At 45.9% G+C, this 26,857-nt stretch overlaps 3 protein-coding genes and 2 non-coding genes across 8 annotated transcripts in view; 2 read left to right on the plus strand and 3 right to left on the minus strand.

Annotated features, from left to right (window-relative positions):
• LOC137311134 (zinc finger protein 84-like) overlaps nucleotides 1-19,180 on the minus strand; it is a 76,073-nt gene extending 56,893 nt beyond the window's left edge. The window contains exon 1 of the mRNA XM_067978507.1: nucleotides 18,718-19,180. The gene's annotated coding sequence lies outside the window, so the exon portion shown is untranslated. The remainder of the gene's footprint in view (nucleotides 1-18,717) is intronic.
• Nucleotides 1-26,857, plus strand: part of LOC137311135 (zinc finger protein 229-like) — a 155,312-nt gene that overhangs the window by 39,018 nt on the left and 89,437 nt on the right. The gene's annotated exons all lie outside the window — the stretch shown is intronic.
• On the plus strand, nucleotides 1,207-1,278 carry trnaa-ugc (transfer RNA alanine (anticodon UGC)). Its single transcript has one exon. It is a non-coding gene; the product is annotated as a tRNA-Ala (tRNA).
• On the minus strand, nucleotides 7,781-7,854 carry trnat-ggu (transfer RNA threonine (anticodon GGU)). The gene has a single exon. It is a non-coding gene; the product is annotated as a tRNA-Thr (tRNA).
• Nucleotides 10,488-26,857, minus strand: part of LOC137311132 (zinc finger protein 850-like) — a 188,931-nt gene continuing 172,561 nt past the window's right edge. For 3 of the 4 annotated variants that reach the window (XM_067978502.1, XM_067978501.1, XM_067978504.1), the window contains 2 exons: nucleotides 19,196-19,349; nucleotides 10,488-13,810 (listed from right to left, as the gene is read on the minus strand). In XM_067978502.1, the coding sequence (XP_067834603.1) occupies nucleotides 11,303-13,462 (2,160 nt within the window). In that variant the 5' untranslated portion in view covers nucleotides 13,463-13,810; nucleotides 19,196-19,349 and the 3' untranslated portion in view covers nucleotides 10,488-11,302. Of the gene's footprint in view, nucleotides 13,811-19,195; nucleotides 19,350-20,122; nucleotides 20,320-26,857 lie in introns of those variants that run through there. The other variant, XM_067978503.1, reaches the window with a different exon arrangement.

Here is a 26,857-nt window from a genome sequence, read left to right on the forward strand (position 1 = left end):
ATTGTGATGTGATTAATAAATCGGTTTTGCCTTTAACCGTAATACCAGTACCAGTGGTGATCTTGTTGTTGTCAGGAACCAGTCCTGAGATTGGATTAGATTATAATCCTGAAAATAGTGGTTTAAATCCTACAATTGGCGACCACGAAGGGACTATTTCTGACAACAGCTAAAACCTGGTGGGGGATAGTTACACAATATAAATTGATTATTTCTCCAGTAAAATGCAGTGAGTGGAGGATAGTTACATAATATAAATTGATTATTTCTCCAGTAAAATGCAGTGAGTGGGGGATAGTTACATAAAATAAATTGATTATTTCTCCAGTAAAATGCAGTGAGTGGAGGATAGTTACATAATATAAATTGATTATTTCTCCAGTAAAATGCAGTGAGTGGGGGATAGTTACATAAAATAAATTGATTATTTCTCCAGTAAAATGCAGTGAGTGGAGGATAGTTACATAATATAAATTGATTATTTCTCCAGTAAAATGCAGTGAGTGGGGCATAGTTACATAATATAAATTGATTATTTCTCCAGTAAAATGCAGAGTGGAGTGCACACCCACCACGGGTGGCCTCATAAAATGAGGACAATCAGTTCTTCTTTCCTTGGTGAGAGGTTTCTTTAATCTGGGGATTTCGTTCAGTGATAGAGCGCATGTTTCGCATGTGTTGAGGTCCTGGGTTCAACTCTTAGCATCTTCCTAATTAATTTTCCACCAGAATTACCCACGGAAAGTTGAATGACGTTTTTTGAGCTCAGCGAGTTCCAACTTCTGAGGCTCCACAAGCATTAAATTGTCCCGGAGCGGGACTTCATCTCACGGTCCCCTCAACAGCTCAACTCAAAGCAGCCGCCGACTGAGGGGAATGTGTGACGGTGCAATATCGAGCGAGCAGTCCCAGCTCTTGTTCCTGTTTGACGCTCTGTCATTCTTCCATCTCACTTTATGATTCAGAGGTTCGATTTCAGTCTTGTCACTGACCATTAGCGATTGGGTTTTTTTATTTCCACAGACTTTTTTTTGGAAAGTTCAAAGTAAAGAGGAGCAGAAACCCCGTGAACTGAAGCAGAGGTTGAACATTGTGAACACGCGGGACCGCTGGGCATCTCGATATCCTGGAGAGACGGAGCAGAAAGCTCACGGCTTCACTTCTAAAGTGTCTGCTTGTTTATTTCTCAGGTTCCTTTTGCCCCGTGGGGATGTAGCTCAGTGGAAGAGCGCATGCTTTGCATGTATGAGGTCCCGGGTTCAATCCCCGGCATCTCCAAACAAGTTACATTTCAAATTTTAGATTCAACTGTGAGAATATCATCTGAGACTCGCCTCACATTTACACACAAGGAGAGACAAGAGTTTCTTCACCTCGCGAAAAACCGAACGCTCCGCACAGAATATCATTCAATGGGAGAGCGCCCACGGTGTTTCAATGGCTCCCATCTCATGGTTGAACAGCTTGCCCAGTGATAGATTATTTCCAGTTTCACAGATTGGGGGGAAGCAGCGGACCGGCGTTCCGACCACAAAGAGGGAAGAATAGTCTGGATGTTGGGAGCTTCTTCTTTTCCCAGAGAGGACTGAGCATCTGGAATGTATTCCCGGCTGGTGTGGTGGGTGCTGACTCTCCCTGGTGGGGTGGGCGCTGACTCTGACTCTCTCTGGTGCAGTGGGTGCTGACTCTCTCTGGTGCGGTGGGTGCTGACCCTCTCTGGTGGCGTGGGCGCTGACTCTCTCTGGTGGCGTGGGCGCTGACCCTCTCTGGTGCGGTGGGTGCCGACTCTGGTGCGGTGGGTGCGGACTCTCTCTGGTGGGGTGGGAGCTGACTCTCTCTGGTGCGGTGGGTGCTGACCCTCTCTGGTGCGGTGGGTGCTGACCCTCTCTGGTGCGGTGGGTGCTGACTCTCTCTCCGCCTTTTTTCTGTTTTTTTTCTGGTTTGTGACCGCTCCCAGGAGATTCCATGTTCCCGGTGGGTGGGGCTGGTGGTGTGTAGGAAGTGTCCAGTCACGATGCTCCAGGCATGTGGGGCAGGATTGATGAACGAGCTGGTCTTTTCCTGCCCGTCATGTCCGTCTGTCACCCCAGATCGTCAAGGTGTTTTTAGTGAAGTGATCTTGAAACACAAAACCCTCACCTGGGACAAGTCCTGCGTCCGTCGAAAGTGAAATGAGACTCAATGCTGTCTGGGCCTCACCTTGTCCTCCTCCTTTTACATTATTATATTGTCCGCACACAGTGATATGTTTGGTTAAGATGAAAATACAAATTATCCGCTCTGGGCTCCTCCAGTCTCTCTGTGTTTCTCTCTCCTGCTAAACTGACTGACTGTCAGATAATAGTAACTGGTGTCCTCTCCATCCCGTTCTCAACACCCAGACACGACTACTTACTGAATAAATTCAACACTCACAGACAGTCCAGTGTCAGACAGTTACAGACGGTTTCTCTCCACCTTTTCTTACAGGACTGGCGAATGATGAATGCCCCGTCAGACCGGTTGATATACAGTAAAAGGGACAGTGACCGTCTCACCAATAGCACCGGAGGTCTGTTCACAGACACAGAATCAGTCTTTCCCTTTCTATCAGTGTGTCTATATTACGCTCAGTAACAGTATCCCGCCTCCTTGTACAGCACTGGGGAGAGAGAAAGACAGAGAGAGACACACAGACAAACAGACACAGTATCAGTCTCACACTTCCCATCAGTGTGTCCGTTTCACACTCAGTAACAATATTCCACCTTCATTTACAGCGCTAGAGAGAGATAAAAACAGACAGGCACAGTATCAGAATTACACTTCCTATCAGTGTCTCTGTATCTCAGTAACAGTATCCCACCTTCATAAGCTGTACAAAAGAGAGAGAGAGAGAAACTGACCTGTAATGTCCCATTTTCACCCAGGAACAAATTGGAAAATATTTCATTCCAAATGCTATTCCAAGATGGAGTGACAGAAGATGCAGTCTCATCTCTCACTGATATTATTTCAGAGACAGACACATTATTAATCCCACTCTCAGGGACAGTGTCACACATTTAACCCTCTCTTGCCTGTTGTCCCCTCTGCAATCTTGCAGCTCAGGGCCGTTCTGTGTTACTCTCAGTGACCGAGAGTTTCACTCCGATTGAAATAAACTGGGACTGTTGCTGCCTGATATTGATCCTACACGGTCCCAGCAAATACACCGACTCCCACTTTCCTCCCCCGTTTCTCCAGGATTGGTTTGAGGAATCCTCCCTCCAGTTTCGGAGTCAAACGTCACTTTATCAGTGAGGGAGCCAAGAATGAACAGAACCCATTGGCTCATTCCACAGCCGCTCACTTTATCTCTGAAAGACTCTTTCCCATCAAAAGAGCCCGAGAGAAACAGCAGGGATGGAAACCTCGAGTTTAATAGTTGGAGATTGTAAAGTCAGTCTGGATTCCAGCGTTAGGCACTGGTGGAATCCCATCTGTTTCCCATTCTGGTGCCTGTTCCTGCACTGCCTGTGGAGCCCATTCCCTCTGACTTTTCCCCCAGACCCACTTCCTTTGCTCAGACAGGCGGGAATGGAGAGATCACGGCCCCCGGGGGAAGGGAGCAAAGAGCAGCCTCGTTACAGCAGCTCATCGCTCCGGGACCGTGTCCGCAGATGGGCTCAGAGATCGGCATTGAGTCTGGGGGAAGGGCAGGGGGAGTCCGGGGGCTGTTTGTAAGAGGCGGAGTGGATCAGGAACTGGTCCCGGAACATGGAGTGAGAGGGGGGAAGGGAGAGGTCATTCTCGGGCTGTGTGTGGACAGGGTGTGTCCAGGGGAAGGGAGAGAGAATGGGAAGAACCTGCTATTAAAACCATTGCTGCTTTCTCTCCCCAAACCAGGAGTGAATGGTCCTGGTTTAGTTCCAGTCTCACCCTGTTTATTGTTATTGGACAGTGAAGAGTGGAAACAGAGCCGGACAGTAAGGATGTGGGGAGTTATACAAAGAGCATCTATTGCAGGCATCAGGTGAGAAGTGTGAAGGACACAATTTAAACAGCGACTGTTATATTTGGGTTGAACGGTTAGTCCCATGGAAGAGGGGATTAGAAACCTGACCTGGACAAAGGTCCCTGCCCCATCGGGTAGTCCCATTCATGGATCAGTGCAGGGGTTGGGTTGTGTCTGGATGTCACTAAATTGTTGTAAAATAGCCCAACACACCTGGTGTGCAGAAGCTGAGTGCTGCAGTGGAGTCAGACACTGACACTGTTTGTATCACTGGTTTTCATTTGTGGATATTCAAAATGATCATTAGCAGAGATATTAAACTGATCTCTATTCTATTTTCAACCTCACCGTTTCTTGAGTTACAACAGATCATTTTTCTTTCCACAGGCGAATCCTTGAATGATCCAGAATGAATGTGATGTTTCCTCCACCCGAGGCACAAGGAGGAGTGCAGCCAGCTCCTTCTCACACACAGGAGGTACATTATCACCCACAGAGCACAGAGAGGTCATCAGTTCCACAGTCTCAGACAGTAGAAGTAGTCAGTCCCACACTGATCCCAAGTTCCAGAGACACACTTTCAATCCAACATTCAAACAGAGCGGGTGAGGCAGACACTGTTCCATTTCCCCCGAACTCAGTCCCGCTGACAGGTCGATACAAAAATCCCAGTCCAAAATCACACTCTCAGATTGAAAGGCACTGTGTCAATCTCACAATCGGGCAACATAGCTACGAATTAAATACCAGAGAGAAATCACACATGGTATCCGATTGAAAGGGACAGAATGAATCCCAATAATGTACCTGAGATTCCAATTGAATACTATCCCAGAACTCTCTCACACATGACTTTAATACATGAAATATCCATTCGAAAAGTGAACCATTTGCTACAAATTGCAAACAAATCCAAACTTCACGTACAGTATCGATTGAGAAATACTGAAAGATAGTAAACCTGAGAAACAAATTAGATACCTGTTCAGAATGCACTCGTAGAATGAAATTTAAAGATAGAGTATCAATTCTATTAGTGCAGACTGAGATACACATTATATACCAGTCCAAAAATCTCATACAATATTAGACTGAAAGATACAGTATCAATTCCATTTCTACAGACTGATCTACACATTACAAACCAATTCAAAAATGTCACCTTATCAGTTTGAAAGATTCATTATCATCCACAATATTACTCACAGAGATGCAGATTTAATAGTAGTCCAAAAAGCACACAAATTATCTGATTAAAACCTCCAACATTAAATCCTAAAGTTCGTCCATATTTACAAATTAAATAAGGAGTAAAACTCTTCAAACATTAAGATATTAAAGCTGAAGTATTGAACGCAATAATGTAATCTGAGAGAATAATTATGTACAGATACAGAATGAAACTCACATTCAGATACAGTACCAGAGACACACAGACACAGAATGAATCCAACACTCACAGATACAGAAGGAATCCCAAACTCACATACAGTACTAGAGACTGACAGACACAGAGTTAATCCCACACTCTCATCAAGTACCAGGGACTGATAGGTACAGTATGAATCCCACACTAACATGCAGTATGAGTAACTGCATATTTAGGATGAATTCAACTCCCACATACAGTACTGGGGACTGTATATAAAGAATGAGTCCCACACTCACATGGAGAAACAGAGACTGACAGATACCGAAAGAATCCCACACTAACACACAGTATGAGAGACTGCCTGTAAAGAATGAATCACAAACTCTCACACACACTGCTGACAAGACAGAGAATGAATCCCAAACTCACACACAGTATCAGTGAGTGACAGATACAGAATGAATCCCACACTAACATGCAGTACCAGAGACTGACAGACACAAAATGAATCCCACACTCACACACAGTACCAGAGACTGAGAGATACAGAATGAATCCCACTAAACTATCAGGGAATAAGCACAGACCAGGGATCAGGGCCTTTACCCAGTAAACTATCAGAGAATCAGCACAGACCAGGGATCAGGGCCTTTACCCAGTAAACTATCAGAGAATCAGCACAGACCAGGGATCAGGGCCTTTACCCAGTAAACTATCAGAGAATCAGCACAGACCAGGGATCAGGGCCTTTACCCAGTAAACTATCAGAGAATCAGCACAGACCAGGGATCAGGGCCTTTACCCAGTAAACTATCAGAGAATCAGCACAGACCAGGGATCAGGGCCTTTACCCAGTAAACTATCAGAGAGTCAGCACAGACCAGGGATCAGGGCCTTTACCCAGTAAACCATCAGAGAATCAGCACAGACCAGGGATCAGGGCCTTTACCCAGTGAACTATCAGAGAGTCAGCACAGACCAGGGATCAGGGCCTTTACCCAGTAAACTATCAGAGAGTCAGCACAGACCAGGGATCAGGGCCTTTACCCAGTAAACTATCAGGGAATCAGCACAGACCAGGGATCAGGGCCTTTACCCAGTAAACTATCAGAGAATCAGCACAGACCAGGGATCAGGGCCTTTACCCAGTAAACTATCAGGGAATCAGCACAGACCAGGGATCAGGGCCTTTACCCAGTAAACTATCAGAGAATCAGCACAGACCAGGGATCAGGGCCTTTCACCTGTCTGAGAGAACATTGTATCACAGATCGCTTGTGATAAACCGACACATTCTGATTTACAGCCGTGCATAACAGATGTTTGTAGCTGCGATGGCCGAGTGGTTAAGGCGTTGGACTCGGAATCCCCTGGGGATTTCCTGCGTACGTTCGAATCCTCCTCGCAGTGATACTTCTTAAAGTTATGTTTACTGCTCAAATAACGATGAACTGGAGTTGACGAACCGCATTCCCTCTCTCAGAGAGACTCTCCAATGCGGCTCATGCTTTTAATTCGGAGCCCAATGGTCTCTTGCAAAATTGCAAGACACGTGAAGGAATCTCTCCCAAGCTCCATCTTAAATTCTGCCCGTTCGCAGAACTTGACATTGATCCTATTTCTTCCTATACTTTGATCCCACCTTGTCTCTGTCTCTTGACTCGCTGTGTTTTTCCCTCATGGACTTCTCAGGCTTCGTTGAACGGCCACGGATGATCGAACCTGGAACACCGGCAGTGAAGGGTAAAGATGGAAAGACTGAGACGGGGGGAGTGGCGAGAGGGTGGATTTGGAATTCCTGAGTGACCGCACTGTGAATTTTCCAGATCTGCTTGGAGCACCAATCCCTTCAATTCATCACTTACAGGGACAATTCGATACCCGGTTTCTTTTCCCTGAGCTTGGCGAGATCTTAAAAATTGAAAGCGACCAATATCAGAGCGAACCTCGTCACCGACATGATCACAGATACAGAGCGGCCACACTCTGCTTCAGTGAGGGGAAAACCCAGAGCGGTTTCAAGGTTGAATGTAATTGGAAGCAAAGCTCGTTCAATGAAAGTGCAGGTCATTGAGGTGCCTTTAAAGTCCTGATTGTTTGAACTGAATTTCTTTCAAAAGCGCTTGAGATTCAGGTGGAGTGATTTGGGGACTCCTTTTCCCTCTTCGCAAAACTTTGAACCGCAGATCAAGATCCAAAGTCCAGGGCTAAATTAGGGTTTCTCCAGGGTATGAAACATCGAATCAAGAATTATACCCCGACCTCAACGAGCCCAGAAACAAGAACGTGTCACGGACACATTCGATGAGAGGGCTGTCTGTATGATGAAAAGGCATTTTTGAAAAGACCTCCTGATCAGTTCCGTGTTGGATCCTGAACAAAACACAGCACTGTGTGCTTCTCAAATTCACGAAACACCACGAATTACACAAAGGCACCGCTGGGAGTTGAACCCAGGATCTCCTGTTTACCAGACAAGTGTTTTAACCAACTAAGCCACGGTGCCAATTCATGGTAGCGTTTCCCACCTCCTCTCATTAATATCTATCAGCTACACGTCACATTCTGTTGTGGGTTCAGACTGTTTGATCTTTGTCTATTTCACTTGCCAGTTTCCCTGTGAATCCCGATACTGACTGCGTTTCAAGCTGTGTTTATCTTTCTGTGTCCATCAGTGCTTTGATACACGAATGAATATTTGTGCTTGTGTTTGTTTGTTACTTTAAATAAATTAGGGATGGACAATTCTCGCTCTGACACTAAAGAACTAATTGAGCAAATTTCACAGTGAAGTGTTGTTTATTGTGGTGCTGAAACTAAAAAAAATCGTAAAAGGTGCAACGAGGGAAAACGAGAAAAACTTGTGAATGAAATTAAGGACAACTTTCAAGGTTTTTACACGTATATTAAGAGAAAGAAGGGTGACTAAGAGTAATGTGGGCCCCTTAAAGACAGATGGAGGTGATATTGTAATTGAAAATCAGGAAATGGCAGACTTGCTAAATCCTCACAGAAAAGCATGAGGATAATAAACCAGAGACACGAGGAAAACTGAAAATAAATCAAGGGGATTCAGTGTAAGTAAAATAATGGTAATGGAGAAAATAATCAGACTAAAGATAGACAAATCTCCAGGACCTGATGTTTACCATCCCAGGGGACGAAGGGGAATAGGTGAGGAAATTGGACATGCTTCAGTCATGATCGTTCAAAACTCTCTTGATTCAGGAATTGTTCCATGGATTGAAAAAATTCAAATATCATTCCATTAATTAGGAAGGGTAGGAGAGATAAAACAGGAAATTATAGACCGATTAGTCTGACGTCTGTTGTGGGGAAGTTACCAGAATCTGTTATTGGGGAAAGAATGACTGAGCACTTGGATAAACATGAATTGATCAGAGAGAGCCAGCATGGATTTGTAAAGTGTAAGTCAAGTCTAACGAAAATAGTTGAACTTTTTGAAGATGTAACTAACGTGGTAAATGATGGAGTGTCTATGGGGGTTATGTGTATATTGACTTCCAGAGGCATTCGTTAAGGTTTAACATCAGAGACTATTCTCATTTCTGTTGACATGTGGAATTCAAAGCAACCCATTGACATTGGGAGGGAGTTGGTTTGGAGGTCGGAGACAGAGAGTAGGGTTAATGGGTATGTACTCAAATTGACAGGATTTGATTAGTGGTGTCCCCCAGGGATCTGTATAAATGAGGCAGATAAAGGAATAGAGAGTGGTATATCCAGGTTTGTTGATGACACCAAGTTAGGAGGCACAGTGAGTAGTGTAGATGGGAGCATAAAGTTGTAAAAGGAAATTGATAGATTCAGTGAGTTGGTAAAACTGTGTCAGATGGAGCTTACATAGAATTACATCGAATGTACATCACAGAAACAGGCAATTCGGCCCAACTAGACTATACCGGTGTTTATGCTGCAGACGAGCCTCCTCCAACCCCTCTTCATCTAACCCTATGAGCAAACCCGAATATTCCTTTCTCCTCCATGTGTTTATCTCACTTCACCGTAAATGCATCCATGATATTCGCCTTAACTACTCCGTGTGGGAGCGAGCTGCACATTCTAACGCCTCTCTGGATAAATATGTTTCTCTTGAATGCCAGATTGGATTTATTGATGACTATTATATTCATGGCCCTAAGTTCTGACGTCCCCACTCCCAAAAGTACAAACACCTTATCTACATCTGACCTATCAAACCCTTGCATAATCTTAAAGTCCTGTATCAGGTCACCCTCAGCCTTCTCTTTTCGATACAAAAGAGCCCCAGACTGTTCAAAGTTTCAATCTGGGGAAGTGTGAGACCATCCACTTTGGCCCGAAGCAAGATAAATCAGAGTATTTTCAAAATGGTGAGAAGCCAGGAACTGTGGGTGAGCAGAGATACTTCGGGAAATCAGGAAGAGTTGGCAGACAGGTGCAAAAAATAATTAAAATGGCTAATGGAATATCGGCCTTTATCTTAAGGGAACTGGAATTCAAAAGGGTGGAAGTTATGTTAGAATTCTATAAACTCTGTTAAGGCCACATTCAGAGTACGGCATTCAGTCCTGGGCACCAGACCTCAGGAAGGATATATTGGCCTTGCAGGAGGTGCAGCGCAGAAAGACCAGAATGATACCGGGGCTAAAATGGTAACATTATGAGGGCAAGTTGCGTGGACAAGGTTTGTATTTCCTCGTGTATAGAGGATTAAGTGGTGATGTAATTCAGGTGTTGAAGGTGATTCAATGATCCAATGGTGGGTGTGTGAGTTGGTGCTGAATCGGTCCCCTTCAGTGAAGAGAGGGTCAGCGGGCGCCTGACAGACACGGCTCGGAACGGGACTCGCTTCTCTCCGGCGGCAGCGGCTGGTTTAGAGAGATCTCTCTGTCTGCTGCTGTTACTCCGCCTCCCGCACTCTGGGAGAACCGCGGAGCTCGGTCCTCATTTTTCTCTTCTGGATCCGGCTCCATCCGTTTACTGTTGACGGGAGTGCGTCTGATACCAAGTCAGTCAGAAGCGGGTGCAAATCACAACATAGGCACAGGCCCAAGGACTGGGGACTGGTTTGATATTGGGTCCTTTTTAAGGGACCGGCTGTCGAATGTTTGTATAATAATAATGATCAGAATTAACTTTGATACAATGAAGTTTTTTTCAGTTATTTCCCATTTCCACCCTCAACAGTTTTATACAGTTACAGGTAACAATGTTTGAGGGATGTGATGTCCAGTGTTGGTGGAGTCAGTGTAATTTAACTTGATACATTGAAGAGTCTCTTGTCTATCCCAGGCTCTTACCTTAAGTTTAGACCCTCACCTGGTTTAAAATCGGTCACTCACTGATATAAATAAACCAGTAACAATCCCGAAACCTCAGCGGGGATATTTGTTCCGATACTTAATGACGGTCCCAATTTCCACTGAAATTCTCAATCAGCAAATCCCAGAGGCTGTTTCGGGTTTGACAAACTGTGAAACAGATTGTTTTAAAAGCCGGAAAGAGGGAAAAACTGGTGGTTGATATGAAGTGTTATACATTATCTCTTTCTGTTTCAGATTTACAATTTCTCTTTGTGTGTTACTGACAGGAGAGGCTATAACGGAGCCCAGTGACTGGGTCACGAGCTGCACTGAGTCATTGGCCTGTGTTACAGACCGGCTCGTTGGACCTGCTCATTTCGTGAACTCGCTGGTGTCTCAGCACGTGTGATGACTGAGTGAATCCCTTCCCACACACGGAGCAGGTGAACAGTCTCTCAACCAATGGGCATGCGTTGATGTGTCAGCAGTTCATTTCTGCTTTTAAAGCTCTTCTCACAGTCACTGCATTAAAAGGTCACTCAATCGTGTCAACAAGTTAATGTTTCAGAAGGTGGGATGATCGAGTGAATCTCTTCCCACACACGGAGCAGGTGAACAGTCTCTCCCCAGTGTGAGTGCGTCGATGTCTCAGCAGTTCGTTTCTGATTTTAAATCTCTTCCCACAGTCAGAACATTTGAAGGTCTCTCAGTGTGAACTTGCTGGTGTTGCAGCAGGGAGGATGACCAAGTGAATCCCTTCCCACACACTGAGCAGGTGAACGGCCCCTCCCCAGTGTGAGTGCGTTGGTGTGTCAGCAGATTAAATTTGCTTTTATACCTCTTCTCACAGTCAGAACATTTAAAAGGTCTCTCATCGGAGTGAACTCGCTGGTGTCTCAGCAGGTTGGATGGCCGAGTGAATCTCTTCCCACATACGGAGCAGGTGAACGCCCCCTCTCCAGTGTGAACTCGCTGGTGTTTCAGCAGGGTGGATGACCCAACGAATCCCTTCCCATACACAGAGCAGGTGAACGGCCTCTCCCCAGTGTGAGTGCGTTGGTGTGTCAGCAGATTAAATTTGCTTTTAAACCTCTTCTCACAGTCAGAACATTTAAAAGGTCTCTCATCGGAGTGAACTCGCTGGTGTCTCAGCAGGATGAATGACCGAGTGAATCTCATCCCACACAAGGAGCAGGTGAACGGCCTCTCCCCAGTGTGAACTCGCTGGTGTTTCAGCAGGTTGGATGACTGAGTGAATCTCTTCCCACACACGGTGCAGATGAACGGTCTCTCCCCAGTGTGAGTGCGTTGGTGTCTCAGCAGTTCAATTTTGCTTTTAAACCTCTTCTCACAGTCAGAACACTTAAAAGATCTCTCATCAGAGTGAACTCGCTGGTGTCTCAGCAGGATGAAAGACTGAGTGAATCTCTTCCCACACAAGGAGCAGGTGAACGGCCTCTCCCCAGTGTGGGTACGTTGGTGTATCAGCAGATTAATTTTGCTTTTAAACCTCTTCTCACAGTCAGAACATTTAAAAGGTCTCTCATCAGAGTGAACTCGCTGGTGTGTCAGCAGGATGGATGACCGAGTGAATCTCTTCCCACACAAGGAGCAGGTGAATGGCCTCTCCCCAGTGTGAACTCGCTGGTGTGTCAGCAGGATGGACGACTGAGTGAATCTCTTCCCACACACGGTGCAGATGAACGGTCTCTCCCCAGTGTGAGTGCGTTGGTGTCTCAGCAGTTCAATTTTGCTTTTAAACCTCTTCTCACAGTCAGAACATTTAAAAGGCCTCTCCCCAGTGTGAACTCGCTGGTGTGTCAGAAGCTCAGATGACCAAGTGAATCCCTTCCCACACACAGAGCAGATGAACTGTCTCTCCCCAGTGTGAGTGCGTTGGTGTGACAGCAGATTACTTTTGCTTTGAAACCTCTTCTCACAGTCAGAACATTTAAAAGGTCTCTCCCCAGTGTGAACTCGCTGGTGTGTCAGGAGGAGGGATGACTGAGTGAATCCCTTCCCACACACGGAGCAGGTGAACGGCCTCTCCCCAGTGTGAGTACATTGGTGTGTCAGCAGGTTCCTTTTGCATTTAAACCTCTTCTCACAGTCAGAACATTTAAAAGGTCTCTCCCCAGTGTGAACTCGCTGGTGTGTCAGCAGGGTGGATGACCGAGTGTATCCCTTCCCGCACACAGAGCAGGTGAACGGCCTCTCCCCAGTGTGAACTCGCTGGTGTGTCAGGAGGAGGGATGACTGAGTGAATCCCTTCCCACACACGGAGCAGGTGAACGGCCTCTCCCCAGTGTGAACTCGCTGGTGTGTCAGGAGGAGGGATGACTGAGTGAATCCCTTCCCACACACGGAGCAGGTGAACGGCCTCTCCCCAGTGTGAGTACATTGGTGTGTCAGCAGGTTCCTTTTGCATTTAAACCTCTTCTCACAGTCAGAACATTTAAAAGGTCTCTCCCCAGTGTGAACTCGCTGGTGTGTCTGGAGGCTGGATGAAATAGTGAATCCCTTCCCACACACGGAGCAGGTGAACGGCCTCTCCCCAGTGTGGGTACGTTGGTGTATCAGCAGATTAATTTTGCTTTTAAACCTCATCTCACAGTCAGAACATTTAAAAGGTCTCTCATCAGAGTGAACTCGCTGGTGTGTCAGCAGGGTGGATGAATGAGCGAATCCCTTCCCACACACGGAGCAGGTGAACGGCCTCTCCCCAGTGTGACTGTGTTGATGAATTTCCAGCCTGGACGGGTAATTGAATCCCTTCCCACAGTCTCCACATTTCCACGGTTTCTCCATGGTCTGGGTGTCCTTGTGTCTCTCCAGGTTGATGATCAGTTGAAGCCTCGTCCACACACAGAACACGTGTACGGTTTCTCCCCGCTGTGAACGGTGTGATGTTTTTTCTGGCTGTGTAACTGGTTAAAGCTCTTTCCACAGTCAGTGCACTGGAACACTCTCACTCGGTGTGTGTCTCGGTGCTTTTCCACTCACACTGATGTCTAAAATCATCTCCCACAGACAGAACAGACAAACATTTCTCCTTCCACATTCAAAGGTCGATGATATTCAGGTCCTGATGAATCGAGTGACTCTGTCAGATCTTGACGTGATCTTTGGTTTGAGTTTCCCTCTGCAAATCCTCCCCTGTAAAAGTAGTTTATAAAAGTTATCACTGTAACTACAGGATAGAAATTCAGATCAGATAACTTTACTTTCTATGGAACATTATTTCCTCTCTCATTCCTCAAAGCTGTAAATCCCCGTCCCACACACTCTCCCTCCTCCCTGTGCTGAAATCCAAACCCATCGCATCATCTTTCAGTGGCCCTAAACCATAAGTGAAAGGGTGTGAGAGAGAGAGTGAGTGTGAGAGGGTGTGAGAGAGTGTGAGTACAGTAGTGGGCTGGGTGTGGAGAATGAAGTGGGGCAGGTGGAGCATGTTTCAGTGGGGCAGCAGTGATCATAATCTCATTTGGTTTAGAACAGTTATGGAAAAGGACAGGGGACAGTCAAATGTGAAAATTCTTAACTGGAGGAGGGCTAATTCCAGTGAGTTAAAAAGGGATCTTGTCCAGGTGGATTGGTATCAAAAATTGGCAGGCAGAACAGTAATTGAACAGTGGGAGGCCTTCAAGGAGGAATTGGTTTGGGTGCAGAGTAGACAGATTCCCACGAGGAGGAAAGGAACAGCATCCAAAGCGAGAGCTCCCTGGATGACTAAAGGTATAGAGATCACCATTTCTCCTTCATTTACAGACGCCCCCTGACCGATCACCATTTCTCCTTCATTTACAGACGCTCCCTGACCGATCATCATTCCTCCTTCATTTACAGACGCTCCCTGACCGATCACCATTTCTCCTTCATTTACAGACGCTCCCTGACCGATCACTATTTCTCCTTCATTTACAGACGCTCCCTGACCGATCACCATTTCTCCTTCATTTACAGACGCTCCCTGACCGATCACCATTTCTCCTTCATTTACAGATGCTCCCTGACCGATCACCATTTCTCCTTCATTTACAGACGCTCCCTGACCGATCACCATTTCTCCTTCATTTACAGACGCTCCCGAACCGATCACCATTTCTCCTTCATTTACAGACGCTCCCTGACCGATCCCCATTTCCCCTTCATTTACAGACGCTCCCTGACCGATCCCCATTTCTCCTTCATTTCCAGACGCTCCCTGACCGATCACCATTTCTCCTTCATTTGCAGACGCTCCCTGACCGATCACCATTTCTCCTTCATTTACAGACGCTCCCTGACCGATCCCCATTTCCCCTTCATTTCCCGGCGGGTAGTGAGGGGGGGATAATGTTCACTGTTTTATATTCGGGTCTGGGGCCGCACTCGGGGTTTGTAAAGCCTGAGCCTGGGCCTGAGCCCGGACCCGGGCCCCGGGGTTTATTGAGCCTCTTGCTCCGATCCTCTGACCTGCACCGAACGCGCTCCTCCCGCAGCCTCGACTGGCCGCGCATGCTCAGGACACACTGACCGGTAATGAGTCACTACTGCGCCTGCGCACTGGGCTCCACTGATTCAGATAGGGCACAATCTGCACCGCGCTGCATGCTGGGTGCTACAGCCGCCATTGATGATCTTAATACCAGGCCGAAAAACAAAGACATTGGAAGCATATAATTCAAGTGTTTAATTTATAATATAAATAATTCAATCGTTCAATTCATTTCATAAATAATTGAATAGTTCAATTCATTAAATAATCAATTGTTTAATTTATTACATAAACAATTAGTGTTTATTTATTATATAAAGGATTCAAGTGTTTATTTTATTGTAGAAATAATTCAATAGTTTAATTCATTATATAAATTTTCCTTCGTTTAATTTATTATATAAAGAATTCAATATTTAGTTGAATTATTTATATCATAAATTAAACACTTGAATGATTTGTCTAATAAATTAAACACGAGACTTCATTATATAATAAAGTAAACAATTTATTATGTGTAATGAATTAAACCTTTGAATTATTTATATAATCAATTAAACAATTCATTATGAAATTGTTTAATTCATTATGAATGTAATGAATTAAACAATTGATTATTTATATAATAAATAACATTTTGAAATTCTTCATGCAATAAATTAAATAATGGATTATTAATATGATTAAATAAACACTTGAATCTTTCTATGATAAGTTAAACCTTTGAATTAATTATATAATTTAAACACTTGACCTCTTTATATAATAATTTTAACACTTGGATTATTTATATAATAAACTAAACAATTGGTTATTTATATAATAAACTAAACAATTGGTTATTTATATAATAAACTAAACAATTGGTTATTTATATAATAAATTAAACAATTGATTTTTTATAAATAAATGAAACACTTGAATTATTTATATAATGAATTAAACATGAATTATTTATATAATAAATTAAACAATTGAATTATTTAGAGAATCAAATAATCAGTTCAATCATTTATATAATAAATTAAACAATTGTTTTTTATATAATAAATTAGACATGCATTATATAATAAATTAAACACTTGTTTATTTGTATAATAATTTCATCAATTGAATTATTTAGATGCTTAATTTCTTATGAAAATAATTCAATAGTTTATTTTAACAACTGAAGTCGTTATGTAAGAAATTAAACAATTGATTATTTATATAATGAATTAAACTATTGAATTATTTATTTAATAAATAAAACCTTTTAATTATTTATATAATAAATTGAACTATTGAATTATTTAGATAATAAATGAAACAGTTGAATTATTTAAATAATAAATTAAACAAATGAACTATTTATGTAATAAATTATACACTTGAATGCTTCATTAATAAATTAAACACTTGTTTATTTGTATAATAAATTCACAAATTGAATTATTTATACAATAAATTAAACAACGGAGCTATTTATATATTAAATTATACACTTGAATTATATAATTAAACTACTGAATTATTTATCAAATATATTAATCAATTTAATTATTCATATAATAAATTAAACAATTCAATAATTTACATAAAAAATCAAACACTTGAATTATTTATAATATATTAAACAATTGAACTCTTGGTTATTTATATAATAAATTAATCAATCGAATAATTTAAACTATTGAATTCTCTTTATAATAAATGAAACATTTGAAGTATTCATATAATAAATTAAACACTTGAAAACAATTTAATTATTGATATAATAAAATAAGCAATTCATTATTTATTTAATGAATGAAACTATTGAGTTATTTATATTACATTTTAAACTTTTCAATTATTCATACAATAAATGAAGCCAGCTTGGACAAAATGGAGGCAAGCTCGGAGTCCGTCTTGGACAAAATGGCGGCCGGCATGGCCACCATCTTGGAAAAAATGGCAGCAAGCACGGCCGCCATCTTGGAAAACATAGGGGCAGGCGCGGCCGCCATCTTGGGCAAAATGGCGGCAAGCGCGGCCACAATCTTGGAAAAAATGGCAGCCGCCGCCATCTTGTCACATGGCGGCAAGAGGCCGACAGAGTGTCCCCAGTGATCCCGCAGTGACCCCAGAATGTCCCAGTAACCCCAGAGTGATGCCGGGGTCCCAGAGTGCACCCAGTCAGCCCAGAGTGAGGCCAGGGTGCAGCCGGGGATCCCAGAGCGATGCCAGAGCGGCGGCCTTTGCGTTTGGGCCACCACAACAACCACCACCACAACTGTACTGTACGTGTACAGCACAGAGTGGGCAAAAGGGAACGATTCACTCCTGTCTGGTACTGTACGGCCCGTGTGTGTCTCAGTGTGAGCTCCTGTACATGTACAGCACACAGTGGGTAAAAGGGAACGATTCACTCCTGTCTGGTACTGTACGGCCCGTGTGTGTCTCAGTGTCAGCTCCTGTACATGTACAGCACACAGTGGGTAAAAGGGAACGATTCACTCCTGTCTGGTACTGGACGGCCCGTGTGTGTCTCAGTGTGAGCTCCTGTACATGTACAGCACACGGTGGGTAAAAGGGAACGATTCACTCCTGTCTGATACTGTACGGCCCGTGTGTGACTCAGTGTGAGCTCCTGTTCATGTACAGCACACAGTGGGTAAAAGGGAACGATTCACTCCTGTCTGATACTGTACGGCCCGTGTGTGACTCAGTGTGAGCTCCTGTTCATGTACAGCACACAGTGGGTAAAAGGGAACGATTCACTCCTGTCTGGTACTGTACGGCCCGTGTGTGTCTCAGTGTGAGCTCCTGTACATGTACAGTACACAGTGGGTAAAAGGGAACGATTCACTGAGAGATTGCAATGTTGAGTGTAACGGTTATTTGAGGGGTTCAGTCCCTAAACGGGCTGTGTTTTGACAGACACTTTTTGCAGTAAGGAGTTGAGTTTAGTTTAGGGAGGTGGGTACAATCCGTGTCTGGGACTCACTGGCCCTGTGAAATGTTGAATTTTGTTCACAATATGGTGTGTTTGGATTAATGGGGGACTCGGTTTAACTCCACTGGGCTGGATTGTTTTATAAATCTCTCATTGACTGGGTCTTTCAGACCAAGATGGGAGCTGCTTCTCTCTCTCTGTAAACACCCTGAGGCAGTGAAACACTCTCTGACAAACTGTTCACAGGAACCAACCCATCAGACATGGGGAATAGACAAATACCTGGGACTGGAAATGAGCCTCCCACCAACAGAGCAGAGAGAAGGAGGAAATCATCACACCTTCAAGATCTGGATCGGTTTTGTCTTTGGAGCAGGTTCTGGTTAATTTTACTGCTTTAAAGTTATGTTATGGGACCAGTGAGACTGAGACACACACACACACACACACAGACTGTACAGTCAGGAGACACGTGTCCTTTGCACAGACATTGGGTTTGAATTGAGCTGAGCTGTGCCACAAATGAATATGGGATTAAAATCTCAAATTCCAATCAGTTTGCTCCCGAGCTTCCCCATGTGTCTGTGTGGTTCCATTACAATACAATTTAACATGGGGGCCCAAAATGGCTTCGGAATTAACACTATTTTTTTCTGAGTTGTCAGTGACCTTTTCAAAAATTAAACTTCAAACTAAGAAAACATTTGGAGGCTGTTTTCACATTTCGGCCCTCTGCGTGCTGCAGGACGCTTCCTGAAAGAGCTTTTAATTTCAATTAAGACCCCAGATATGTCACATTGTCAGCCTCTGAATAATAGTTTGATCCACTTTGTGTTATTTCTGAAAAGTTGCACTTGCAATGAACGAAGGGAGGAATTTGGGCTCGAACAGATGGTGATATTCTGTCGGACGGTCGGTACTGAGGGAGCGCTGCACTGTCAGACGGTCAGTGTGTGTCTCAGTGTCAGCTCCTGTACAATGTCCCAGTGATCCTCCAGTGTCTCCAGAATGTCCCAGTGATCCTCCAGTGTCCCTAGAATGTCCCAGTGATCCCCCAGTGTCCCCAGAATGTCCCAGTGATCCCCCAGTGTCCCCAGAATGTCCCAGTGATCCCCAGTGTCCCCAGAGTAACCTAAACATTGCTCACGTGGCCCCCATCGGGTCCAGGCTGCGGTGAAGGTCTCAGTCAGTCAGTCCCCAGCCGAGAGAACGATTCTTGGCCCAGGATTCTTCCTCCTCCTCCTTCTCACAAAATGTCTCTTTCTGGATCATCTCCTTGCAGCATTTCATCGAAAAGTTTCCTGAGGGGAGGGAGAGAGAGAGAGGGAATTGATTAAAATACAAAAGCAAGGGATTAAAAAGGCACAGCAAGAGCCCAGAACTCCCCCACACCCATTCCCACTCCCAGTTACACCAACAATCCCTCAGCACCAACACTGAGACACAAATCCCGATTACAAACCAGAGAATCTAAAGAGAGAGAAAAGTTGGGAGAGAGACAGAGAGAGAAATACACTCAGGACAGGCTGGAGGACCCCGGCAGACTGAGAGATTGTCCCCGCCCCTGGGGAGGGTTTGGGACGAGACACACAGCCATCCCCTACCCCCGGGGAGCTCCCTGCTTCAGCCTTTGAGATATTAGACTGAATCTCAATGGGTCTCCCTCAGGGACTTGTCCATTCTCATGTTAATCCAGGGACAGCCCAGGACAGGACTGGTTTGACCAGGAGACCTGTCTGTTGGAATGAGCCTCATTTCAAGGACCTATTTTACTGATTTGAAACCCTCACAGCCTGTCTCCCCCTCTTCCCTCACCCCAAACCGAGTCCCCCCACCCTCAGCCTGTCTCCCCCCTCCCCTCGTGACCCAAACACCCCAGGGACCTCCGTCACATCCCACCCTGCCCGGCGTCCACATTTAAAGAACTAAAGTTGGGCGGAATCTGCTCCGAATACACAAGGGCTGCAGAGCTGGAATGGCTGCTGTTTCTCAGACAGTGTTTGACCATTTCATTCTCTCTGTGTGTTTACTGTAAAGAGCTGTGGAGGGAGCAGGGACTCCATCTCATTCTCACCTCCCCGGGTCTGGATGGCAAACAGGTTCCGAGCTCAGGGCACAGCACCATTTCAAACACTCAAATCATCCAAAGGTTGAGAAACGAGATTTAACTGACAGGTTTCCAGCCTCTAATTGAAGTTTTAATATAGAAAACATTTTAATAAATAAAAATGCTGCAGAAAGGTGAATAGAGTGAGGGACAGAGAGAGAGAGAAAATGATCGGTTCGGTCAGACTCTCTCTGTTTAAATGAGATAGAAAAACAGAGAGAGGGGGAGAGAGAGAGGGACAGAGAGAGAGAGAGGGACGGAGAGAGGCCTCTCTGGGCTGTTTAATTGTTGTTACTTTAAACAGTGAGACTGAAATATTTCAGAGTACTTTTCAATCAAGAAAAATTCAGAGACAACAGAGAGAGAGAAAAGGACATAGAGAGAGGGGAGAGGCAGAGAGAGAGAGAGAATGATGGAGAGAGAGATAGAGAGAGATAAAGACAGAGAGAGCGGGAGAGAGCCAGAGGGAGAGACAATTGTAAACAATTTTACAACACCAAGTTATAGTCCAGCAATTTTTGTTTTAAATTCACAAGCTTTCGGAGGCTACCTCCTTCCTCAGGTGAACGATGTGGAAATGAAGTCCTCGAAATGAAGTCGCATTTATAATTCACAGAACAATGCTGGTGATAACAGACAGTTTTTTCAACTGCCCGTTGCCAAGGCAATCAGTGTGCAGACAGACAGGTGTTACCTGCCAGGTCTCAGAATATACAAATCACCAAAAAAAACAACAAACAAAAAAAAAAGAGATAGAGAGGTAGAAACATAGAAAAGACAGCAACTGACCCGTTATATTAAAAACAGATAACATTTGTTCGCTGGTGGGGTAACGTGTAGCGTGACATGAACCCAAGATCCCGGTTGAGGCCGTCCTCATGGGTGCGGAACTTGGCTATCAATTTCTGCTCTACGATTTTGCGTTGTCGTGTGTCTCGAAGGCCGCCTTGGAGTACGCTTACCCGAAGGTCGGTGGCTGAATGTCCTTGACTGCTGAAGTGTTCCCCGACTGGGAGGGAACCCTCCTGTTTGGCGATTGTTGCGCGGTGTCCGTTCATCCGTTGTCGCAGTGTCTGCATGGTCTCGCCAATGTACCATGCTCCGGGGCATCCTTTCCTGCAACGTATGAGGTAGACAACGTTGGCCGAGTCACAGGAGTATGAACCATGCACCTGGTGGGTGGTGTCCTCTCGTGTGATGGTGGTATCTGTGTCGATGATCTGGCATGTCTTGCAGAGGTTACCGCGGCAGGGTTGTGTGGTGTCGTGGACGCTGTTCTCTTGAAAGCTGGGTAATTTGCTGCGAACGATGGTCTGTTTGAGGTTGGGTGGCTGTTTAAAGGCGAGTAGTGGAGGTGTGGGGATGGCCATAGCGAGGTGTTCGTCGTCATTGATGACATGTTGAAGGCTGCGGAGAACATGGCGTAGTTTCTCCGCTCCGGGGAAGTACTGGACGACAAAGGGTACTCTGTTGGTTGCGTCCCGTGTTAGTCTCCTGAGGAGGTCTATGCGATTTTTTGCTGTGGCCCGTCGGAACTGTCGATCGATGAGTCGAGCGTCATATCCCGTTCTTACTAGGGCGTCTTTCAGCGTCTGTAGGTGTCCATCGCGTTCCTCCTCGTCTGAGCAGACCCTGTGTATTCGCAGGGCCTGTCCACAGGGGATGGCCTCTTTGACGTGGTTAGGGTGGAAGCTGGAAAAGTGGAGCATCGTGAGGTTGTCCGTGGGCTTGCGGTAGAGTGAAGTGCTGAGGTGCCCGTCTTTGATGGAGATTCGTGTGTCCAAGAAAGAAACTGATTCTGAGGAGTAGTCCATGGTGAGCTTGATGGTGGGATGGAACTTGTTGATGTTATCGTGTAGTCTCTTCAGTGATTCCTCGCCGTGGGTCCATAGAAAGAAAATGTCGTCGATGTATCTGGTGTATAGTGTTGGTTGGAGGTCTTGTGCAGTGAAGAAGTCCTGCTCGAACTTGTGCATGAAAATGTTGGCGTATTGGGGTGCGAATTTGGTCCCCATGGCTGTTCCGTGTGTTTGGGTAAAGAACTGGTTATCGAAGGTGAAGACATTGTGATCCAGGATGAAGCGGATGAGTTGTAGGATGGCGTCCGGAGATTGGCTGTTGTTGGTGTTGAGTATTGATGCTGTCGCAGCGATGCCGTCATCGTGGGGGATACTGGTGTAGAGTGCCGAGACGTCCATCGTGGTGAGAAGTGTTCCTGGTTCAACTGGTCCGTGGGTACTGAGTTTTTGTAGGAAGTCTGTAGTGTCGCGACAGAAGCTGGGGGTTCCCTGTACGATGGGTTTCAGGATGCCCTCGATGTATCCAGAGAGGTTCTCACACAGGGTTCCGTTGCCTGATACGATAGGACGTCCAGGTGTGTTGGCTTTGTGTATCTTTGGGAGGCAGTAGAAGTCTCCCACGCGGGGATTACGTGGGATGAGAGTGCGTAGGATGCTTTGAAGGTCTGGATCGAAGGTCTTGATCAGTTTGTTGAGCTGGTGGGTGTGTTCTTTGGTCGGGTCTGCGGGTAACCGTCTGTAGTGTTCCTGGTTGTCCAGTTGTCGGTATGCTTCTTTGCAATAGTCCGTTCTGTTCTGTATGACTATGGCTCCTCCTTTGTCCGCTGGTTTGATGACGATGTTGCGGTTGGTCTTGAGAGCGTTGATGGCGTTGCGTTGTGCTCGGGTGACATTCTGGACTGTCTTCTGAGTGCGGCTGATGAATCTGGCATTGACGCATTTCCTGACAGCTTGAGCATACATGTCCAGCTGAGGGCAGTGACCCTCTGGAGGAGTCCAGTTTGACTCTTTCCTCTTCGGTTGCTGTACCGCGGATCCCTCTGTCTGCTGTTCCGGATCGTCGATTGTCTCATTGGGTTCGCTGCTGAAATTTTGTGGTTTGTGGTAGAATTCCCGGAGCCTCATTCTCCTGATGAATTCCTCTGTGTCCGCCGCGAGACTCGTGGGGTCCATTTTGGTAGTGGGGCAGAAATTGAGCCCTCGGCTGAGAACTTCGATTTCGTCTGGTTGAAGGGTGTGGTCGGACAAATTGACGATAGACTTCCCTGTGGTTGCAACCGTGGTACCGGGGGAAGCTTGGTCGATGCTGGTGGTGATGCCGAGTTTCTCAAGCTTCCTGCTCTTGGTTTTCATGTAGGCAGCGTAGTTCCGTTGCCTCGTCTGTTTGGCGGTATAACGTAGCTGGTCTGCTGTGTCCTGAGTACAGGTTGAGAGTATGGACTCTATCTTGGTTTCGAGGTTGTGGCGTCTGCTGTAGAGTTGGTGTATGAGATGGTTGCGGAGTGTGCGAGAGGTACGGCGGCAGAGTCTCTCAGCATAATCCGAGTTGTATGTGGACCTGAGTGGGTTCGTGATCTGGAGTCCTTTCGGGATCTTGTCTGCTTTCTTGCAGCTCTGTAAAAACTTGATGTCTGTGTCTAAATGCGCGATCTTCTTGGATATCCTTTCCACTGTGAGCCGGCAGTTTGTGGTGTCGATGGTAGTCATGATGTGGAGATGCCGGTGATGGACTGGGGTTGACAATTGTAAACAATTTTACAACACCAAGTTATAGTCCAGCAATTTTATTTTAAATTCACAAGCTTTCGGAGGCTACCTCCTTCCTCAGGTGAACGATGTGGAAATGAAGTCCTCGAAATGAAGTCGCATTTATAATTCACAGAACAATGCTGGTGATAACAGACAGTTTTTTCAACTGCCCGTTGCCAAGGCAATCAGTGTGCAGACAGACAGGTGTTACCTGCCAGGTCTCAGAATATACAAATCACCAAAAAAAACAACAAACAAAAAAAAAAGAGATAGAGAGGTAGAAACATAGAAAAGACAGCAACTGACCCGTTATATTAAAAACAGATAACATTTGTTCGCTGGTGGGGTAACGTGTAGCGTGACATGAACCCAAGATCCCGGTTGAGGCCGTCCTCATGGGTGCGGAACTTGGCTATCAATTTCTGCTCTACGATTTTGCGTTGTCGTGTGTCTCGAAGGCCGCCTTGGAGTACGCTTACCCGAAGGTCGGTGGCTGAATGTCCTTGACTGCTGAAGTGTTCCCCGACTGGGAGGGAACCCTCCTGTTTGGCGATTGTTGCGCGGTGTCCGTTCATCCGTTGTCGCAGTGTCTGCATGGTCTCGCCAATGTACCATGCTCCGGGGCATCCTTTCCTGCAACGTATGAGGTAGACAACGTTGGCCGAGTCACAGGAGTATGAACCATGCACCTGGTGGGTGGTGTCCTCTCGTGTGATGGTGGTATCTGTGTCGATGATCTGGCATGTCTTGCAGAGGTTACCGCGGCAGGGTTGTGTGGTGTCGTGGACGCTGTTCTCTTGAAAGCTGGGTAATTTGCTGCGAACGATGGTCTGTTTGAGGTTGGGTGGCTGTTTAAAGGCGAGTAGTGGAGGTGTGGGGATGGCCATAGCGAGGTGTTCGTCGTCATTGATGACATGTTGAAGGCTGCGGAGAACATGGCGTAGTTTCTCCGCTCCGGGGAAGTACTGGACGACAAAGGGTACTCTGTTGGTTGCGTCCCGTGTTAGTCTCCTGAGGAGGTCTATGCGATTTTTTGCTGTGGCCCGTCGGAACTGTCGATCGATGAGTCGAGCGTCATATCCCGTTCTTACTAGGGCGTCTTTCAGCGTCTGTAGGTGTCCATCGCGTTCCTCCTCGTCTGAGCAGACCCTGTGTATTCGCAGGGCCTGTCCATAGGGGATGGCCTCTTTGACGTGGTTAGGGTGGAAGCTGGAAAAGTGGAGCATCGTGAGGTTGTCCGTGGGCTTGCGGTAGAGTGAAGTGCTGAGGTGCCCGTCTTTGATGGAGATTCGTGTGTCCAAGAAAGAAACTGATTCTGAGGAGTAGTCCATGGTGAGCTTGATGGTGGGATGGAACTTGTTGATGTTATCGTGTAGTCTCTTCAGTGATTCCTCGCCGTGGGTCCATAGAAAGAAAATGTCGTCGATGTATCTGGTGTATAGTGTTGGTTGGAGGTCTTGTGCAGTGAAGAAGTCCTGCTCGAACTTGTGCATGAAAATGTTGGCGTATTGGGGTGCGAATTTGGTCCCCATGGCTGTTCCGTGTGTTTGGGTAAAGAACTGGTTATCGAAGGTGAAGACATTGTGATCCAGGATGAAGCGGATGAGTTGTAGGATGGCGTCCGGAGATTGGCTGTTGTTGGTGTTGAGTATTGATGCTGTCGCAGCGATGCCGTCATCGTGGGGGATACTGGTGTAGAGTGCCGAGACGTCCATCGTGGTGAGAAGTGTTCCTGGTTCAACTGGTCCGTGGGTACTGAGTTTTTGTAGGAAGTCTGTAGTGTCGCGACAGAAGCTGGGGGTTCCCTGTACGATGGGTTTCAGGATGCCCTCGATGTATCCAGAGAGGTTCTCACACAGGGTTCCGTTGCCTGATACGATAGGACGTCCAGGTGTGTTGGCTTTGTGTATCTTTGGGAGGCAGTAGAAGTCTCCCACGCGGGGATTACGTGGGATGAGAGTGCGTAGGATGCTTTGAAGGTCTGGATCGAAGGTCTTGATCAGTTTGTTGAGCTGGTGGGTGTGTTCTTTGGTCGGGTCTGCGGGTAACCGTCTGTAGTGTTCCTGGTTGTCCAGTTGTCGGTATGCTTCTTTGCAATAGTCCGTTCTGTTCTGTATGACTATGGCTCCTCCTTTGTCCGCTGGTTTGATGACGATGTTGCGGTTGGTCTTGAGAGCGTTGATGGCGTTGCGTTGTGCTCGGGTGACATTCTGGACTGTCTTCTGAGTGCGGCTGATGAATCTGGCATTGACGCATTTCCTGACAGCTTGAGCATACATGTCCAGCTGAGGGCAGTGACCCTCTGGAGGAGTCCAGTTTGACTCTTTCCTCTTCGGTTGCTGTACCGCGGATCCCTCTGTCTGCTGTTCCGGATCGTCGATTGTCTCATTGGGTTCGCTGCTGAAATTTTGTGGTTTGTGGTAGAATTCCCGGAGCCTCATTCTCCTGATGAATTCCTCTGTGTCCGCCGCGAGACTCGTGGGGTCCATTTTGGTAGTGGGGCAGAAATTGAGCCCTCGGCTGAGAACTTCGATTTCGTCTGGTTGAAGGGTGTGGTCGGACAAATTGACGATAGACTTCCCTGTGGTTGCAACCGTGGTACCGGGGGAAGCTTGGTCGATGCTGGTGGTGATGCCGAGTTTCTCAAGCTTCCTGCTCTTGGTTTTCATGTAGGCAGCGTAGTTCCGTTGCCTCGTCTGTTTGGCGGTATAACGTAGCTGGTCTGCTGTGTCCTGAGTACAGGTTGAGAGTATGGACTCTATCTTGGTTTCGAGGTTGTGGCGTCTGCTGTAGAGTTGGTGTATGAGATGGTTGCGGAGTGTGCGAGAGGTACGGCGGCAGAGTCTCTCAGCATAATCCGAGTTGTATGTGGACCTGAGTGGGTTCGTGATCTGGAGTCCTTTCGGGATCTTGTCTGCTTTCTTGCAGCTCTGTAAAAACTTGATGTCTGTGTCTAAATGCGCGATCTTCTTGGATATCCTTTCCACTGTGAGCCGGCAGTTTGTGGTGTCGATGGTAGTCATGATGTGGAGATGCCGGTGATGGACTGGGGTTGACAATTGTAAACAATTTTACAACACCAAGTTATAGTCCAGCAATTTTATTTTAAATTCACAAGCTTTCGGAGGCTACCTCCTTCCTCAGGTGAACGATG

Source organism: Heptranchias perlo, unplaced genomic scaffold, assembly GCF_035084215.1.
Source record: "Heptranchias perlo isolate sHepPer1 unplaced genomic scaffold, sHepPer1.hap1 HAP1_SCAFFOLD_304, whole genome shotgun sequence".
Taxonomy (NCBI): domain Eukaryota; kingdom Metazoa; phylum Chordata; class Chondrichthyes; order Hexanchiformes; family Hexanchidae; genus Heptranchias; species Heptranchias perlo.